This window comes from Protopterus annectens, chromosome 3.part1, assembly GCF_019279795.1.
Source record: "Protopterus annectens isolate FY-2018-M chromosome 3.part1, PAN1.0, whole genome shotgun sequence".
NCBI classification, from domain to species: Eukaryota; Metazoa; Chordata; order Ceratodontiformes; family Protopteridae; genus Protopterus; species Protopterus annectens.
Window position 1 is genome coordinate 1,573,633,214 of NC_056732.1, and position 22,084 is coordinate 1,573,655,297.

The following is a 22,084-nucleotide window of genomic DNA, read 5'->3' on the forward strand; positions in this document are numbered from 1 at the left end:
GACCTGTGTTAATGTGGAGAGAAACAAGCCAAAAACAGGTGAGTACCCTTAACAAAGGCAATTGATGGGTGACAGACAAAGAGAAATGCTAGAAGATTTGGAAAAAGCTGGATTAAGGTGAATAGAAAAGATCCTGATATAGAAAGCTAATATGCTTTAAATGGTCTTTAACAACATGCTGAAAGTGGTGGGGACGCTGCAACGGACTGGAAAGAAACAATAACTGCATAGCCCTTGTTTCTTAGTGCAGGTACAGGAAGGATATCTATGATAGGGGTGTACTACAGCCTACCAGCTATGACAGAGGTATACTTCAACCTGCCAGCTATGACAAAGTTGTAATGCAGCCTGCCAGCTATGACAGAGGAGTAGTGAAGCCTGCAGCTATGACAGAGGTGTAATGAAGCCTGCCAGCTATGACAAATGTGTAATGCAGCCTGTCAACTACAACAGAGGTGTACTGCAGCCTGCCAGCTATGACAAAGGTGTAATGCAGCCTGCCAACTACAACAGAGGTGTACTGCAGCCTGCCAGCTACGACAAAGGTGTACACAGCCTTCCAGCTATGACAGAGGAGTAGTGAAGCCTGCAGCTATGACAGAGTTGTACTGCACCCTGCCAGCTATGACAGAGGTATATTGCAGCCTGCCAGCTATGACAAAGGTGTACTGCAGCCTGCCAGCTATGACAGAGGTGTAATGCAGCCTGTCAACTACAACAGAGGTGTACTGCAGCCTGCCAGCTACGACAAAGATGTACACAGCCTGCAAACTATGACAGAGGAGTAGTGAAGCCTGCAACTATGATAGAGGTATACTGCACCCTGCCAGCTATGACACAGGTGTACTGCAGCCTGCCAGCTATGACAGAGGTGTACTGCACCCTGACGGCTATGACAGAGGTGTACTGCAGCTTGCCAGCTATGACAGAGGTGTATTGCAGCCTGCCGGCTATGACAGAAGTGTACTGCAGCCTGCCGGCTGTGACAGAAGTGTACTGCAGCCTGCCACCTACAGCAGAGATGTATTGCATCCTGCCAGCTGTGAATGAGGTGTACTGCAGCCTGTTGGCTATGACTGAGGTGCACTGCATCCTTTCAGCTATGACCAAGATGTACTGTAGCCTGCCAACAAAGCCAGTTAAAACAAGTGTTGAAAGACTAGAATAACTAACAGTAGAAGAATTGTAATGTAGAGTATAAGTAATTTATACCTGTGCTATCAAGCCTTATAAAATAAAAGGAAGGACATGTACTCAGGTATGAAAGTCAGCAAAGCATTAGGTTGAGGGGGGCTATTATGGAATATATGCAGGATAATTTATTTTATATTTACTTAATTTTGGTTTGAAAATAGACCCATTTAAGCCACTTTTGAGGTCCACTGGAAGAAAAATCTAAGTTTTACTTGTACATCTTAAGAGAACTCGGCAACATAAAATACTACAGTAAAAAATAAATGAACAACAGAAAGTCTTACTAATATTAAGAAATTATTGGAATATGTTACTGGTATTCAATGGACAGAAAATTGGTGAGGAACAATAAATCACACTCAATTAAATGCAACACAGAAACTATATTACCAAGCACTGAACTAGTGTTTCATCCGGAATGGTGCCTGCCTTATGCCTGTTGTTTGCTGAGTTAAACTCTGACTCCTTGAAAAAGCCATTGTTGAGACTAGATGGGTGGATAAAATATGGACTGTTATGATATAACTGGTTATTTAAGTGGGCACAAACCATTTTTCTGATGCTAGTTGTCCCAAAGGGTCTTAAACATGCAGTCACAGTCCGTTTTTCTTTTGTAGACAAACACCCAAAACATGGTAATTCTGACACCCAGAAGTGAATTTAAAAGATGAAGCCTATCAGAATAGCCCTTGGAAGCCTGAGTTCTGCACAAATTTCAACTTTAGTGATATAACTGGTCATACGTCAGTGGCTGGTCCATGGATTCAGAAAGCCTTTTGATTTTAGTAGTGCATTTACTTACCTGGTATATGTCTACTCATTGGCAGTTCCAGGGTAAAATTATAACATGGTCTGGAAAGGGGTTCTATTTTCTTTCAAAAGTTTTTTTTTTGTGATGCTGAAATCATCTGTAGAACTTTTCCGTACCTTCAGTAAACTAAACAACATTCTTTTGAATAAGGTATGACCTCAACTGTGTTTATTAGTGAGAGTGAAGAAAAAGCCTTCCTGTTAAAGTGATGCCCATACAGCATATCTTATTGTTATTGTTTTTATGGTTTGTAGTTATATCCTAAATGTATCACAGTGGTTTACCTTGTTATCACTAAAGAAAATGCACCTGCAAGAATCAAACGAGTGCAGAATGCAACTAATGCTAATGAATTCAGGATGGTATGGAAACGTAGAACTCCATACAAATGAAACATATGGATTATTAACAGCACCCAAAACTGGAAAACAATTCAGAAGATTGTAAAATAGGTATTCTGCCTCTCCTGTTATTGCTCTGCCTCTCTTTAATCATGTCACTGTGTAGTCAAACTACCAGTGCTATTGAGTGCCAAAAACATATCTGATTAGCTTTGGATTTCCTTGTGCATGATCTCCTCATAAAATACTGCTGTATGGACTATGAATCCCAGACATTATCTCTATAGGCATATTAACAGAAAAATGGCACTTCTGAAGATAGCAACACACAGTGTGGTCAGCCATATACAGTGACGCATACGGTCAGGAAGACATGAGGACACAGACTATCCTCAGGGAAAAATCACAGAGTTCAAATGAGCATTATCGTTTTTTATTTTTTTGCTAACAATTTTTTAACAATTTAATAATTCTACCTAGAAAGTGAAGGGAAAGTATATTGAAATATTACATCATAGATAAGGTGGTGATTGATTTTTGTAAAAATGCAATCAGGTTAGCCACAAAAATGGTGTGAAGCAATGCAAAGGGAAGGTATAAGATAATTTGTAATAAGGGTGTAAATATTAACTGTTCATTGGGAGTGATCTGTAGCTTATCCAGAGTCTAGGGAAATAGAGAAGCTAGATGGGCCACAATACTTTTTTTCAGCTGTGAAAATCTATGCCATCATACTTTAGCTGCAAATGTATATGTAGGATAGGCACTAGCAGAAATAGCATAATGTTGGATGAACCACTTGTGAAACTGTATAGTTTATACTTAGGGATTAGCATGATGCCTAGAGATTAAAAAAGGCAATGCTGGTTCTCATTGCACAAAGTGGGACAGAGGAAGTAGCTCTATAACTACAGACTAGCCATTTCACTTCCATCCTTTGAAAAGTTACCCAAGAAATTCTGGGGCCTGTATTACATTATCAAAGTTTCAAAACTTCTAATCTGATATGGTCGACACCATATAATCGAAGTCTTGAAATATCGAAAATGTAATATAGCACAACAACCTACAAAAACAAACCATTTAAATGCTCTAAGAAGGCCTCACCCCTGATATAGACCCGAAATTCTGAGTGGTAAAGTACAGGAGTTAATGAATATAAGCAGTTTCCTATTTTGGAACTAGCAGGAATGCACACATCGGAGACTGTGTTAGCTGGAGTCACAGTAAAGGCTAAAAAGGCATTCACAGATCACAGACTTTTCAAAATATTGACACGCATAACATCAAACATCCTTGATCAAAATATTGCAACACTGAAATTTTAAAAAGTGGAATGTGGGTAAATTGACAGACATGTTTTTTACATGGGGGGTGCCCTTCCCCACACCTCCTGTTAATTATATATCAACTTCAAGGTTATAGTACAACTTAGAATGGGCAAACCCCCTCTCCCTGCTCCACAGTGATGTTGCACAACCACCTGTTTGCACTGTGTGATGTTCTACCTTTTGCTTGTTACAGCTTTCAGCGTTGTGGTCTTTCAAGCAAATAAGCTCAATGTTATGAGTGTCAGCATTTTGGAAAGTTGATATTCTAAGCTAAATCCGGACATAATATATCTGAATTTTAGTTGCATCATTAGCAGCATGCCTCAGAGGAGATTACTTGGAAAATTAAAGAGGTTGAGAGGGGTAGTACAGTCTTGGGTAGGGACTGGCCAGGTGTAATGGTTGCCAGGTACTGGCCAGGTGTAATGGTCACTGGGTACTGGCCAGGTGTAATGGTTGTCAGACTCAATACCCTTGAACTTCTTATGATTCTAAAGGAGGTGAGACAAACAGCTGAGGTGAGTAAGAATCCATTGATCTAGGATCCATATGGTAGGATTTATAAGAGAACTGTAAAATAAGAAGTCAGTTACTAGCAGAATGCCACAATGTCTGGTGCTAGGACCACTCATGTCAGACTATTTATGTTAAGACAGGACATGTGTGATACAGAACAATTCATCCTGTTTACTGGTAGCACTAAAAATGAAATGGCACTTAAGAATATAGATGCCAAGCTGAGTTATCATGCAATGAAGTTTGAAACACCAACAAAAGGTGGAAGACACAGTTCATTTTGAAAAAAATATATATAAAGCTTTTCACCTTAGTAAGTGGAAGAGAACATGGTATGTGAAAACACACATGGTTGATGGAGGTAGAAAAAAATATGGGTGGCAGAGTTTCCCCTCAGCAGGATCAGATTTTTTTATTTTGTAAAGTGTAACAGTATCAAAAAAATGCTGCAGTAGCTCCCTGATACTGAGGACTGTAGAGATACAAGTGTTGATGTCTGCTGTACAGATAATTTTCAAGACCTCATATGACATTATGTTAAGTTATAGAACCCATACTGAGAGATGGATATCAGACTGATCAAGGCTCTTTACTGCAGGGTGCCAAGGCAGTGAGGTGTATGGATTTCTAAGAAAGACTGGCAGCAATTTAAATCATGGAAAAGAGAATCTTTGATATGGATGAACCATTTCACCATACTGGGGTGGATAAGGGTTGTCAGTGTTACTGTGTACACTAAAGAGAACGCATTGTGAGGAAGGTGCAAGAAGTAACTAGAAGAGAAATGGAAACTTTTATTCTTATAAACACATTTGATGTTTCAGTGATGGATCACTCCCCTTATGAAACCATTATTGGAGCTTGCCTGAGACTTCTTTTTGCCCAGTATTATTTTGCTGCTAAATTTTCACAGTTTATTACATATACAGCTGATGAAAATGTAAACAACCTAACTGCACTGAGACATTACATCATATCAAACAATAATGACATTACAAGTAGTATGTATAATTCTGGTGATATTAGCTATTGTTATGTCCCTTTATGAACACAAGAAAGATTTCCAGATTTTAATATTTCACAAACAAAACAAATTGCCAGAATTAAGATGATGTCATGTAATATGTCACACTGTGACAGAATAGGGACACATATGCAAAGTCTGCACAATTTTTGAGATTTCTAGGTGGATTCCCCCTACCTCTTCTCTTGGCATTTTGAAAACATGCTTAGTAGTAGAAGTGTGGGACACTGCTCTCTGGGTTATGGGGTTTAATGGAGAGAGAGAGACGTCAGTGACACTTCTCTGATGGCTGAACAGTCTGGGACGCTGCCATTAAGCTCCAGGATTCTAACTGCATTGGCTGTATATCATTTGAATTACAATGTCAATGTTCATTTTGGTGAGTGTGGAATAAATACAAGTTTGAGTTTTATGGAATGGCAACTTTTAAATTATCAAGATGCAGCTTTGGTGTGGTTATTGTCCTTGGGCAGGATACATAGACAAAATTATTTTAACAAGTTTAATTTATTATGAAACAAATTAATATCTGTTGCTATGTTCATTAATACATATATACACAATTAATTTTCTGAGGAGGGGTGGGTGGGGTAATGGTTAAGTTGTTGGTACAAAACACAAACAGTGTGCAGTTTGAGTCTCACAGGGAATTGGCTGGGCTTAAAAAAAAATGGCTCGCAAGGGCAGTTAGCTTAGTACTAATCTATGAACCTATGGAAAACAGCTTTGTTGTTTTAAGTAGAATTTTTACTTGAGAATGTGCTTGCATATGTTTAATTTTTGCTGAATAACTAAAGATATACTATTTTACTAGGTAGCTGACAAATAGTACAGCCCTCCTTCTGCTGCTGTAGAGACAGAGGACTAGATCCAGAAAAATTTGTGCTTATCTACTAATGCAAAATGTTGCTAGGCATGGTACAAGATATATGATGTGGATGCACAAAACTGGAATAGATTAATGCATTAGCTAGTTGTGTGAGGTGACATCTGTTTGTAGTTTACAGGTACAGCACTAAAGCTCAAGTATCAGAAATGCAAGATGACCTGGATTTGATTAGTAGCTTCAGTGGTGGAAGGGCTGGGGTGAGGAGGACGAAGGTGAGTGACCAGTGCACTGGAGATGATTTAGAGCTAGGATGGCATGACTACAAGAATAGAGAATGTCTTGCCCTTACCACAGTGTTGTAATGAATGTGCCAATGGTCTCATGCTCTCATTAGGGAAAGAATCAGACTGGCTCTCACCCCAGCAGGATGAATGAATGGACTGAAGGCAAAATTAAGAGGTGGTCAATACTATTCATGCAGATGGAAAAAAATCTAAACTACACGCTGAAGTTCTTGCCACATTGATGTATCAGACAGCATATAAGGCATGATAATCCATAAAACAAAGATCTAATGTGCTTTTAGGATTCCAGGTCTAAAAACTGCTCCAACTACACACATTTACTCCCCTTAGACCTACACTTCCTGAAAAACCTTCTACTACAACCCAAGGCTCTACTCACAAGCCACATCAACTCTCATTACCCTTAGAATCAAGCTCCACAGCACTGCACATGCTCTGTCACACCAACTCTCATTACCCCTAGAACCAAGCTCCACAGCACTGCACATGCTCTGTCACACCAACTCTCATTACTCCTAGAACCAAGCTCCACAGCACTGCACATGCTCTATCACACCAACTCTCATTACCCCTAGAACCAAGCTCCACAGCACTGCACATGCTCTGTCACACCAACTCTCATTTCTCCTAGAACCAAACTCCACAGCACTGCACATGCTCTATCACACCAACTCTCATTACCCCTAGAACCAAACTCCACAGCACTGCACATGCTCTGTCACACCAACTCTCATTTCCCCTAGAACCAAACTCCATAGCACTGCACATGCTCTGTCACACCAACTCTCATTACCCCTAGAACCAAGCTCCACAGCACTGCACATACTCTGTCACACCAACTCTCATTACCCCTAGAACCAAGCTCCACAGCACTGCACATGCTCTATCGCACCAACTCTCATTACCCTTAGAACCAGGCTCCACAGCACTGCACATGCTCTATCACACCAACTCTCATTACCCTTAGAACCAAGCTCCACAGCACTGCACATGCTCTATCACACCAGCTCTCATTACCCCTAGAACCAAGCTCCACAGCACTGCACATACTCTGTCACACCAACTCTCATTACCCCTAGAACCAAGCTCCACAGCACTATACATGCTTTCCCCTCTTAGGCACCTGCTCTTTGGCAAGCTCTCCCCAGTGACATTAAGGAAATCAGTATTTTCTCCAAATTCAGAATGCAACTAAAAAGGCACTTCATCCAAGCCAAATGCCCGTGCTTCATCGCAGGATGTACAATCTAACTTTTCTCCTCTCCAAGTCTCTTCTCCCCTCTTTAGAAACTAATGTATATATTGCATATTATGCTCTGCCTGTTTGTACATTGCATTGTGCCTGTTCACTAGAATGTATATAGACATGTTTCTATGTAATTAGTCTGAGCTATTCTGTTATTGCTTACGTTTTTGTATTTTTTGTAAAATGTTCTGTATTTCACCTGGACTGAGCCTGGATTTGGTCAGTATCAATAAGTGCACTACCCTGTTTAACAAATACAAATAAATAAAACAGATGAACACAGGAACAGAAACAGCTACAACTAGTATGGCATATGAAATAGATCAATTTGAGTTGCTTAAACCCAAAGATATATATTGGTTTTACATGGCTGTAGATCCCATAGCTAAATTTGACAACTATTAAATATGAAGATAGAAAGCTGGTTTCCAAAAAAATGAGAGAGTGTAGAGATGAAGAGAGAGTGTAGAGATGTAGCCATACTTTAGAAGAACTTTAGTGTAAAGAAGCAAATGTCATTTGAAAATTATGGCCATGTTGTATGGGAAGATAACTTACTACGTCTGCGAGACCAAGCCAGACTAAAATGTATCTATACAGCATCTATAGAAGCATCACCTTAGCTCAGTCTTCACTTAAACAGTCTGAAAGGTGTAGACTCATACTTGTGTATAAAATGCCTGTGATTCCCTGGATATTAGTATGCAACAATGCTGCACCAGGGGAATGGAGTGGTAGGGACACATTATCTGGATGAGATGTGAACATTTCCCTTCTGCATATCATTTGGAGATGTAGACATGGAAACAAACATACCACTTTGATAATTACTGAAGATGTTAAGCACCATTAAGGAGTAATCACTTCTACATTCCATATAACCTGTTCACTAACATAATTGGTAACTAGTTACTGTATCTCTCCAGGTCATAAATCACTAGATAAATAAATAGCTAGCTAATTCTTTATATACATTTTATCCCCGAACAGTCCATGTGTCATCAGCTATTTTGTTTAGTGGACAAAATTATTTATCTTGCTTTTGGCTTTATTATAGTATTTTAGTACGTAGTGTATGGATTTATTTTGCTTTTCTAGTAATTCTGTTCAGGAAACAAAATGCATTTTTAATGCTGTAAATAATGTGGACAGTTACTAAAACAAACCCAGTTTTTAAGTAACTGGGTTAATTACATTTTATTTTTGCATTACATTTGGAAAAAATATGCAAAACTGCATATTATATTTTAGGTAACAAAGCTTGGCGTAGGCCCCTGAGCAATTTTAGCACTGTGTTTTTATTGGTTGCTACCACCCTGCTGCTTAGGAACTCCCATTCAATGGCTGCCAGGTCATCAGCCTACCATATGCCCATTAGTGAGCTCACAGTTTTGACAATGCAAATGCAGGGCATATACACCACCTGCCAGGCTCCCAGCTGTTCCATACATCTGACATAACTTTTAAATGAGCAAAATGAAAAATAGTATGTAAAAAAAAAGCTAGAAATAGCAACTGTTTAAAATATGTGCTTCTTTCCTCTTTATCTATTACAGGTATAGTTGATCTTTGTTGTTATGAAGCATATCTGTAGAGCTTCAATACAGAACTATATGAAATACTTACTATTAATAACTGTGGCAGTGATAACTGTGAGTACAGTAAAGGTCGCACAGTGAAACCTGACTAATTTTGGCACAGCTTTGTGAAGGTGTCAGCACAAATCCTTCTTTCACAGTTCAGTTATAAGGCCTTGTGAAAGCTAAGAACATCCATTCATTAGGGGTATCAAATGAAAATAATTCATAAAAGTTAAGCTATTATATTTGAATTATTTTAGTTATTGTGAATAATAACCAAAGCATCACACAAAAATAATGACCTGTTAGCGATATAATGCAGACGCTGTACTATTCATATACAGGAACACTGTGTGGTTTTGATCTTATTAAGAATTAATACACTGCAAATACTAATAATATTTGGTGGAACATATGCTTTGATAAAGCACAGCATAATAAACATAAAATAATTTTATTAATTTATGCCCTCTGCTTTGCTTTCTTTGTGAGTTGCAAAATAACTACAGGTGGGATGTGTATCATCTGGTGTACAAAACCTTAGTCTTATAACTAACTCATGTGGCTCATGTTGCCAACATACATTCCACAATTAGCAGGTAAAACACATAAGTTATTCTTCCCTCTGATTAAAAACTAATATAAAATATATTTATTTTTACAAAAGTTAATGTTTTAATAGTGAATTCTTCAAAAAACAAGCACATAACGAAAATAAATGAAAGTAAAGGAAAACATTGGATATTTTGTTTAATAATAACATCAATTTAACAATAATTCTACGAAGAGTTACCTGTTGTGCAAACTAAGTCTAATTTTTTGGGGAATCCCATAATATGGCATTTGCTAGGTATAACCCTACATTGAAAAGGAGTACACAAACACTACCTTAGGGGGACAGTCCCTGCATCTTATATCATTAGAACAGATCTACTCTTCTATGCTGGGTCTTGACATGACTTATCACTTTCTGTTAGTTTTGTAAACTGCAGAGCAGGTAAATCAGTTTGCAGAGCAGGGGGACAACAGTGCAACCCCTTCAAGGTGGATGAGTGAAGTAATATGGGGGCAGAGGTCTACAAACAGCATTTTCAGTGTGAGTTGATAGGTCATCTTGAGTGATGGGTTACTTTTTCCAGAAAACATATTTAAAGGTTGAGGTCATAAACATGACTTCATGAAGGTCACTTCTGAGTTACTGTCTTCCAAATAACATTAACTAATAGATAGTTTTTTTAGTTATTAACTTTTCCAAGTATCAAAAGATCCTTTACAGGTAAAATCTGGGTGGGGCCACCTTATTTACAGGGTATAACTATTGCTTGGCAGCAGTATACTAAATATTCTACTGCCAATGAGCCTACAGACTAATAAGACAACCAATTGTTGACGTAGCTGGTTTTCTACATTACCTGATCTTGCATTGTCCTCCCCAGATCCTTCACATCCTTCATGTTTATGGCATTCTTTCCTCCCTTTTCCTTTCCTTTCTTCTTGTTCTTCTTCTTGAACAAACATTTCTTGCAGACACAGAAGCAGCAAGTCAGTACCAAGATGATTGCAACAATAGCTATGGCGATAATGGCCCATTGTGGCACTAAAGGATACCAGAAGAAAGAAGGAGAAAAGATAAATCACTTTGTTTTCTAGTCGGATGAAAACAGGAAACAGTGGGTGTAGGTCAAATAATTTTGAGTATGAGGACTTAAAACAACAGTGGTATCATTCCATGTCATATATGTTTCATATTACATAACAAAATATGTTCCATTGCATTTTCTACTACGAAGCATTTTGTAGTAATATTGGTGATACATATCTCATAGTCTCCTTATGACCATTAATTAGAGTTAACTTTGCCTCCCATCTGTTTTCTAATAACAAGGGTAACATTAAGGGGTAAGGGATAGTTGAGAGAACTCTGAATCGCCAATAGTGAACTCACCTGGGGTGAAAGTCAGGTACACAATCAGTAAAATCTCCAAATATTTTGGCAAAGGAATGAATAATCCAGTGGGCTGTTGCCCCAGGGAAGAATGAACTAGTCAAAAGGGTAGCCAAGAAGGAAACTTGATAGTCATTTCAGGGATTAGGGATCCTCACCAAGAAGATGACTCAACAAAAAATATTTTACCAAAATTGGCAAATGGCAAAAATCTGACAGTGGCCATCAAATCCCAGAAATATTATTTTCTGTGAGAAGTGTAAAGAGTCTCCCACACCCCATATAGGGGAATTGTATCCCATAGTCTCCCAAATTGTATTAGCAGCCCTGAAGTCAGTTCATATTGAGAAAAAAATGCCATCTCCCCATTACAGTGACCTTTGTCACAATGCACACAACCCTAACCTCCTTAGTGTTTGAAACAAGTATACATCAATTACTAGTTTAGTTAGTAACATATCTGAAGATTTCGTCTTCAAATAAAATATATCATCTGATGCACTGTCAATGAAAACAACCTCTCTCAACAGTCTATTTGCCAGTATTATTCATATTTCATAAATTAATTGAATGGCAACACAACTCTTTCCATCCCTTCATGCCCACTGAATTTTAGAGAGGTCCCCCTATTAAATGAAGTAGCTCGTAGCACATACACATTTTCCATCATTGTATGGTATCATGAGCACCATCTCTCTCTTGCTTTTAATTAGAGCCAGGCAGACAAAAACATGTCACTTGAACTTTCAGAAGCTATTGCACTGCAACAAACTGCAGTCACTTTGTCGATAGCCAAATTTTGAGAGAACTGGAGGTGGGGCTACTGGTCAACTTTCTATTCTGCTGCAGTGAGTACATATTTATCATACTCTGAACTCTAATTATCATTTAGAAATGAATACAATGATTAGACACTGCAATCAGCATATCCATTGTAAATCAAGCATCAATAGTGCAAAAAAGTATGCTTAGAAACAAGAACTTAGCTTTTTTGCTAAAAATAAATTGATGGCACACCACAATTAGGAGTGAATCCATCAGTACCCACACCTGAATGTGAGTTACTCCAGTGTTATACAATGGACCCCAATTAACATTTAGAAAAGTAAACACTTATAGGACACAGCAACCAACAAGTCTACTGTAAATCAAGCATTGCCGATGTAAAAAGAACAGTCAGAAAGAAAATCAAATCCCAGCGGATGTAATTGGTAAAATTAAATGCTAAAGCTGCCATGTCCCTCTAAAAAAATCACATGATAACAGCAACACATGAATAAAGTACTGTAGACATGCAGCCTCCTCATCACTTAAAAGAAAAAAAGTGGTACAATACTACAACCAGGCTGATGTACAATATAGATATTGGCATGAACATGCTATATGCATATGCAGTGCATCAATTCCATATCTTATAAAAGAGACAGGAGATGGAAGATGACTATAGTCCAGTCATAGAGTTAAATTTTAAAAAGCTAAAACATTTCTTTCTTAAATAATGTCATTGTACAACAGCAATAATTTACATTTAGTTGTCAGTGATGCTGGATTTACACAAAGCTGGATTTGTATGAGTACTGGGCCACCACCCTCGATATTAGACCACACCAGCCATGGGTAAATCCGGCATTATTCACAACTGGATGTGAGTTACTGCTAAAGCAGAAAGCCACTTATTAGGTAACTTTCTTACCTGTAGAAAAATACAGGACTGAGTAAGAAAGATGGTCAATTTGCAGAAGCATCCCATTTGTTGAAATGAGAATAGAAATAAAAATGCTTTAGAAATATTAATTTTGGAAAAGGGAACATGCCATCTCATTAAAGGTAATTTCAGCAAAAGCAAAGAAATTAAAGGCCATTATTGTCGATAGTGGACATTGCCTTTTTCGCCACTGTTGTGTGACTTTGGAGTTGGTATAAATAATTCTAGCAAGTATGAGAGGTGCAAACAAAAAAATCTTTAAATGTTCTTTGAAGGTGCTTTTGGAAAACTGCTTTTGCATTTTTTGCATTCACCAAAACTATCTTCGACGAATCCACATAAACCCTTTGGAAAATAATCCTTCATTAAATTCCATTAGTATACAAAATCCAAATATATATTCACAAATATCCTTGCATATTCTTGATTTTCCACATCTTACATTGTCTTGATACTACAAGAAACTCAAAGGTACAATTATCTCTGCATTCACTAGCTTTAGGCAAAAACATATAAAGCTTTTGAGCTTCAAGACAGCTGCCAATTTTCTTTAACAGAACCGCAGAATGAAAAACAAAGCAACTTCATAGGTATTAGCTAGGTTTGCAGTCCAGGAGACCATTGAAGAATCTAGTCCAGATTCTAGTTGCTCCCAGTCACTGTCTGGTTAAGAGACTTGCTCAAGATCACACAGTAGGCAAGCAAAGGCTGCTGCAATCAAACCATCCGCCACTGTAATTACAGCTTACAGCCTTAACTCTCGGAGCCAACTATTTCTATTCAATTTAATGAAAGTAAGTATAGAATGCAGTTGACAAGACTGTCGTTTATTTTCTTAAATATAATACAGCTAGTGGATATGAAGCATGTACATTCATTGATTAAATATTATGAACGTGCATTTCTTCCCATAATGTCTTCCAGGTATTCTAAAGGATTTAATGCACTGACTTTCCTGCTAATATTGAAGAATACAACTGTAAGTGACATAATTCACTACAAAAGCCTTTAGGCGGAATTCAATAAAGCCTACACAGAGCAATTTGCCGTATAGGCATAGTGGCGTGGCCCCAACATGGAAAATGGCCGGTGAGCAATCCAGTAAACAGAGCAGAGGGGTGTGTACAAGCGTGTGGACACAGAAGTGTCCATGGAATGCAAATCACCTCATAAGCTGGTGAAATCCAGGCAAATGAGGTTGATTTGAGATCCAAGAAGCAGAAAGGCACCTATGTAGGTGCCGTGCTGGTGTCAGAAATGTACACAGAAAGAAACTGCGTACCGGAATGTAAATTTTAAATAGGGGCTATTGATGGCCAAAAAGAAGGTTGGATCCTGCACTGTAGGCATGCAGATGGCCAAAACTATGGCCAGTGAGTCCAAAAAGCAAAGCACATAAATAAAAAATATTAAAATTTTTTTAATAGCTATATTATGTTTGCGTGGCGAGCAGCAACGCACAAACTTGCCGTTATGCAAAAAACAAAAATAATTGAAAAAACAAAAATAAGACATTTGCAAAAATAATGCATGATAGTGCTCTGTATGCAGAGTATACAATGGTAGATTGCAGTGGCTGCTAAGGAGACAGGCCCTGGAGTACTGAAGTATCCAGGGTATATTCAATTAGGTGTATGCAAATGAGCTGGGGTTACTGAATACCAAAAAGGGCCACTGTGTCCGCAGATACAACATGTGGTAGGGCTAGAACCATGCAGGTAGTAGAAGAAGGGGTAGCTGACATCAAAAAGGAGTGTGTCATGGTATGTTTAAGCGGTTTGTAACTCAGCGGGGCCCATTTCTGCTCAGCAAGCACAGCTAAGTAGGGGTGTGTGTCCGATGCTGCTGAGCTGTGTTTAGTCCCATGGCACATGTTTTAGCTGACTGAAGAAAACCTGAGCATGCCTGAGCATGGGGGAGAGTCCAAACTGCTGAGCACTGTTTATACTAGAGCCATGGGTTTCTCTGCCACTCTTCAGTGCTTAGCAGTGAAAGAATTAAAAAAAAAAAAAAAGGAAATAGCTAGGGGAAGCCAATCAAGTAGAAATGACTGATAAGCCCTGGCCCATTCAAACCCCCAATGATATACCTGTCAGGTGGAATACATCATAGTGAGCCAATCACACAGCACACCACTATAAAATATGCTTACACCCTACAATCTGATTTTTCCCACATACTCTGCACCATTGGAGTACACACTTGGGAATTTTAACTGATAGGATGGTAGGGGTTGCTGCTGCTCTACTACATCTGTATGCGCTAGAGGCTGAGGGCAGTGCTGATGCTGACAACAAGCCCAGACTGAGAAGGAGACGAGTGTTCAGGCCCTGAGATAAGAAAAGTTAGTGGAAGAAGGGGCAGTGGAATTAATGAGTTAGCTAAAGCTGTTTGGTTCTGAAATGAGGGGTGTGGTTTTCTTGCTATAAATTTAGCACTACTGGAGGTGGGTGAGAATTGGGGGCAGGGAGGGGTGCAGAGCGAGCCGGAGAGCAGTGAGGGTGAGCGCAGCAGGGCTTAAACCGACCACAAGGTTTCTTCGAGTCTGGGATTGTAAGGTAAGTAGAATAGGGTTTTACAATAAACTGTTTGTTTTTTCTTTGGCTTTTTAGGGGTTAGAAATGCATTCTTTAAAGCTTCGAATCTATATTTTATGGTATGTTTACCCCAATTTTTATGCTAGTGGAGGAAGTCCTTGGTTTGTGGCCACCAGAAATCACTTGGCATAATCTACTGGAAATTAGCCAAATAGTGTAAAAGGTTTAGGGAGATTAATTTAAATGTAAGGGGTGACCTAATAGTGCTGTAGACCCACTTCAGCATATACAATGAGTTACAATAAAGTGATTGTAAATATATTAACCTTTTGGACTTTGTGGGAACATGGGTAAAATTCTTGGCTAGGTTTATAAATATCTCCAGGCCAATAGCCTAGCATCATCCTATGAACCTATGAACCTATATAAGCTATATTGTTTGTAACAGAACTGTAATATAGTCTACAGGTATGGCCTTAATTTATGTATACATGTGCCCTGTAGCTTCTGTAGCACCTACATACCTCTCAAGCTGTCCACAAGGGGTAGTATGGGCCAAGCTGTAACACATACAGGTACACAACTACAGGGAACTATTACATATCAGGGGAACATATCTGACTACCAAGGTGTAATGTGCACCGATGTAGTGTGACAGTGCTATTGAGATAAATCACAACATGCATGACAGAGATAGTAGGTGAACTGTGCATTAATACTTGGAATACTTGAAATTGTGGTGTACACATTTAGCCCCTAGTGTATGGGAATATGTGTGACCATATCAGAGTGCTGGGTTGCCTAACTGACCCATATACAGTTGCAGATGATATATTTGCAGTCTATAACCATTAAAGTTTCATACTTGCCTGCAGCAGCGTAACTATGTTCAGGAATGCATATAGCTGAAATGCAGTGGTCAACACAAGGCAATCCTGAGATAAACACACTATTATACCTAAGCTATTACTATTCTATGTTCAGATCTTAGTGCAGAACAAATATTATAATGCATTATATGTTGCAGTACAGCTCTACAGCTACACTTTAGCACAACAGTTTTTTATCAGTTAATCTTCAGTCACTTCATGGTATTATTCCAATATTTACTTCACAGCACTTGTAATCCTCAATTTCTTGACCAACAGCCCCAAATACACACACATTCTACAAGACAGCTTTATTAGGGGTGACATGAAACATTGATTGTATACATTTAACAGTCTTTATTGATGAACACTTTAGATAATGCAGGTGTTGCAAAACAGCTGTCATTCCACAATTTATGCAGTAGTAACTTTGCTTCCTTAACAATTTTGAATGCAGTTGAAATCTTTATTTCCTTAACAGTGTGACTGTGGTTGAACATTGTTTCCTTACAATTATGAATGCAGTTGAATTTGTCCTGAACATTATGAATGCAGTTTACTTTATTACTTTAACATTATTAATTAATACATATAAACTTTTATTTCTTTAACATTATTAATGCAGTTGTAATGTTCTTTCCTTAACATTAGCAGGTTTCATGCATTCATCTGTATTGAACTGTACCTGGCATTACTCACTTATATTAGTCCAGGTCTATGACCACATTCATTGCAATATACTCAAAACAGAATATACCTACCGGCAGTTACTACTGTACTCTTTTTTATTTATATTACTATAAATTACAAGATATATCTGTACACATCACACTCACAGAGCAACCTGACCAGGTGTCCTGCATGGGCCTCCAGATTGTGAGCTTTCTTCTCTGCAGCTGTGGGGATAGAAAAACACCATCATGCGTACCTGTCTATCACATATTCATACTAGAATTTGGTAAAACAATGCTTACAATACTTGCAAACTTGTGGGGCATTGTCAGCTTAAGCATCTTGGATCCATGTGTCTAAGAGATCCCCCTTCCTATGCTTCAGATCATCATAATGGTGATGCACCCATGCCAGCCAGTCCCAGGCCTCTGATTTGTATTCTGACCCCTGGTACTGATCCCACAGCAGTCAGATGTCATGGTCTTTCAGAAGGAGTCCAACCATGACCCTGGACTCCAAATGCCCCACTGCTGCACCCAGAAGTGCACACCCTCTCCAACTCCTACCATAGTCTCTGCCAAGATCAGACTCCAACAGATACTGGCTGTATTCAATATGTTGCACTTAAATTAAGGCTTTTTCCCACCCTTTGCCACCATTGGGCCATTTTTAAAAAGGCGGCGCCACACTTAGCATCGTGCAAACCTGAAACTGGCAATGCTTAGCAATGCTTAGCAGTGTGCAAACCAGCTTAGCTGAGCTGAGGACTGCTAAAACAGGGATTGCTTAGCAGTGCCCAAACCAGCTAAGTGGAGCTGCGTTTTGCTAAGTACTGCTAAAATGGGTCCTATTTAGGCACTGCTTGGCTTGGCTTAGTAGTGCTTAGCAGAGCTTAGCTAAGGGCAAACCACATTTAAAAAAAAGGAAACTAAAATTAAATAATTTTTTCATTCTTCTTCTTCTTTCTGCTTTTCCCAGTTAGGGGTCGCCACATTGGATCACCTTGTCTGCTCATGATCGGCAGTGGAGTTTTATAGTTTTGAGTTGCCAGTCCGGCACCCAACCTTCCACAGAAGGCACAAACACACACACACTCACGCCTAGGGCCAATTTAGAGTGTCCAATCCTTACTACTACTTTATTATTATGTATATGTATTGCACTTCTGTATTTCCTGAACTTAGGTATTTTGATTTCTTTATCTTGGAGTGTGTATTTGAAGTATTTAGACTTGTGTGTAACTGGATCTTTTGTCCTCGGGCCTTCACTGATAATGGGCTTCTGGCCCAGCTGGACTAACTCGGTTAACATATGTCATTACGTACATCAATAAAATAAAAATGAATTTATAACACTTTGCTATTAGATGTAAAACTGAATAGCCAGTCTGTATATTTGAACTATGTACCTACTGCACACAGGGCCATAACTCTAACCATTTAGCTACATGGATATGATGAGTACTGCTATACATTTCTATATAGCTCTCAGCTACATTTAAGCACTGCTAAGCATGGCGCTGTACCACGCAAACACACTCAACTATGTTTAAACATCACCTTTATGTTAAAATTAAAAATATCTGGTTTCTATTTTTAGATGTCTGGCACATATTCATTACTAAGCACTGCGCCGTGCAAACAAAAAAATAAATAAATAAAATAAATGAAAATGAAATATTTAACTTTTATATTTCAGTGCATGGGGTGTGTTAATCATCTCCGGACACTGTAACAGCCCCCCCACACTGAATCAGTAACCATGTTACATGGCTCTCCCTCAGCAGTGTGCCTTCATTAATATGCAAAGCATGCAGCCGAGGGGGAGATACAGACATGCTCATGGTACCCTCTGTGTAGGACTTATACTATTCCTACATGGAGTTTATTAAATCCCCACCTTTGTCTTTCATATTTCTTAAAATGTCTAGCCCTGACTTGTACACAATAGCTTATCATATTATTAAACTGTTTGGAACTGCAACATAAAACCTTGTGCCACATTATCTGTGTGCATTTGTGAATACAAACATAGTTCTGCCTGTGTAGCTTTATTAAGATTTCTTACATTTCTGTTTACTATGTGAAATGCACTGAAATCAACTGAGTATTATACATTAATTGACAGCTAATTTACTTACTACTTTGTGCTTTGCATATCCAGTTACATGTCTAAATGTTCTGAGAGATAAGTAGCAATTTGATAGATTCCTTATTTATTCATTTATTCTATAGTACTGGATACAATGAAGAAAATCTGGACACTTGTAAAACAGCATGTTGAGAACTGCAGCCTGAGAAAAGCTACTATTTTGACTGTCTTCATGTCACTTGATTCAATGATGTAGAGAAGCCTTGCAATCAAGATCCGCAAAACCTTAATGATGGCTGTTATTTGGGTCCTTGTAATTTTCTCAGCAATTCAGAATGGCACCACATTTAGTCAACTGCTCTCATAAAAGGCATTTCCACAATTACAAAGGAGAAAAGAAAAAAAAGGTGAATTAAATTTGACACTTTGACGTTAGAAAATATAAAAGGGAAAATAGGCAGGAAAAACAGAACAGGATTATTTATTCCAAGTAGCTAAATGGAGTGGAAATAATGAACAGAAGAAGCAGCAGTAGGCCCTGCGACTGAAAAGGGGTAATTATGGCAGTGTTTTGTGGAAAATCGAACAGCACTTCAAGTCCATGTTTTTATCGACAAGAGCTTTTTTCTTTTCTTTTTTTTTTTTTTAATTCTGAAGCTGCTAACTTTTGTTAAAAATGCTTAATTTTAATATACCAACCTGTTAAGTAAAGTGACTGTAATTTGAAGCACTAAGGACTCACTGACCTGTCTTAATTACATATTTTGTAATGTTCTGCATTGCATTCCATATCTTCACTTTATATTTGTCTTTCTTCTCAATATGTACATAGGATTATAAATTAGTTAATCACTGTTACTGCTGAGAAGGTTAGAATACCCTAACTTTTCTGCATACCCATTAACTGAACAGATTATTAGCATTTTGCTTAAGTTCTCAAGCACAAATGCTTCTACTCTAATGGCCTTTCAATATATTATTTAGGCACCGTGAACTTTAGTACCAGCTTTAAGTTTTTGCCCAGCTGTGGTAACAGAACCTGTTCTTTCTTTTTAATGAAGGAAATACATAACTGCACTTGAAATAAAGCAATACAATTGTACCACAAAAGAAATGTTGTATATAAATTGAAAATGTGGCAGACACCAGAAGCCCTGCAACATTTTAACAGGTTTTCACTGCTTATAGAAACTTATGACTCTTATTGTTACTAGCAAAGGGAAAGACGTGTTAATGAGGAGCAATGGTTCAGAAGAGGATTAGATATTCTCAGGGAAAATGAATGTCCACTCAAGCTATTTTACTTACAAACAAAGGTAGGAAAGAGGTAGTTTTGCTGGGGATCACACAGATGGTTGTAGCAATTTATTTGCGTAATATTTGCTGATTCAGTAGAACTGAAGATAAGTCTCTAGGCTTGTTTCCTTTGAGTTCTGCCACCATTATCCCATACTTCCATCCTGTCTTATTTAATTATAGTCTTTTACACATTTTTTATTCCCATTAGATAGCTTGTCAAGAGATAAGGGCCTGTACACCACAGTGAATCCCACAGCTATGTCTTCTAAATGTCTAAGCGCCTGATAAGCCAAACAGATAGGACAATGAAGGACCAGGCAAAGAATACATGAAACAAATAGCTCTGACAATGATTATAAATCCTGTCCATAAAAGGGTTAATGGTTAATGGAGGCACCCTGGGTGGAAGACCTAGGGGTAATGTGGTCCAGTGAGCACATGCTGGCTGGGCCATCCATCAAGCCTGATAACCTCAGTCTGAAAATGTTATGAGGAGACACCTTGTGGGCTCAACACATGCAAGGTCAAGGTGGTAGGAAAGGTATAATACAATGCCAACATGATAGCAAGAGTAGGATGGATTCAAACAGCCATGTTGCCTCACTAATTGGGGAAGATAGTTGAACTTACTTAGAGAAGTGCTGTCCAGATGTAGAAGGGCTGGCAGAATGTTATTTCACTCACATCAATTTCAAGGAACATGTTGGCACAGAAGGAAAAGTGACTGAAAGTCCTCTTTAGCAAATCACCTCTCTCAAAGCATGAAGATATTTTTCTTTTTCATAAATAAAGTGTGCTACAAGCAAATAGCACATTTCATTGAGCTGATGGCTGCCCTGAGGTTCTGTAACCATATAGCCCTCCTCTTTAAAATCATATCCCAAATGACTGCAGAAAAAAACAGGCACTTTATGAAAAGTGTACTTTATGAACATTTGATCAATGAATCTTTATGATAATGCTTTCTGGAGGATAAATCAATATAATGCTCCTCAATAAGGGTCTACAAATTAGACATTATCTGTTACTTTCAGTTAACATAGCCCAAGGATTATACTTCTCTAAATGGAAAGTCAGTCATTTCTGATCTGGTATACTTTGTCAGAACTACATTCTGCTTTGTATAAGATACTTTATTATTTCTTTACCACTCATGAAGTCTGCTTCTGCAACTTTATCTTTGATGTACTTATTTATCTTATGTGTATCTTTTTGTCACTATTTTGCTGAATGTAAGTATTATGTCACTGCTGATATGTGCATTTTTGTACCTCAGATACCCAGTTCATGATTGAAAAGGGTCAGTAAACCATCTCACCTAGTTAGATTACTAGAAATTACAAAAAGAAGGTACTGTGTTATTCCACGTAACATTACTTATTTAGAATCAGATGACCAATGGAAAAAGTTATGTGCTCTTTCATATGACATACTATATGTTTCATGCATTGCTAGTTGCCAATTAAAATGCAAGTTTCCAAACTAATACAGACATATGAAGACATCTCTCTCTCTCTCTCTCTCTCTCTATATATATATATATATATATATATATATATGTATATATGTAATGAACTTATATTATTTTACTGATGCATGGTATTGTGTATTTGTCATTTTTTATTTCTTTATTGCTAGTTTCTCTGTTCTTCTTTCATCATTTATTGCAGCATGCAATCTGTAAATTAAAATCCAAGTTTATAAATTGATGTACTATATCTACATCTATCAATACATATATATATATATATATATATATATATATATATATATATATATATGTGTGTGT

General features: G+C 38.0%; 1 protein-coding gene across 1 annotated transcript in view; it reads right to left on the reverse strand.

The window, feature by feature from the left end:
• Window positions 1–22,084, reverse strand: part of LOC122797812 (synaptotagmin-1-like) — a 1,293,557-nt gene that overhangs the window by 389,522 nt on the left and 881,951 nt on the right. The window contains exon 3 of the mRNA XM_044066335.1: window positions 10,590–10,774. Within this exon, the coding sequence (XP_043922270.1) occupies window positions 10,590–10,774 (185 nt within the window). The remainder of the gene's footprint in view (window positions 1–10,589; window positions 10,775–22,084) is intronic.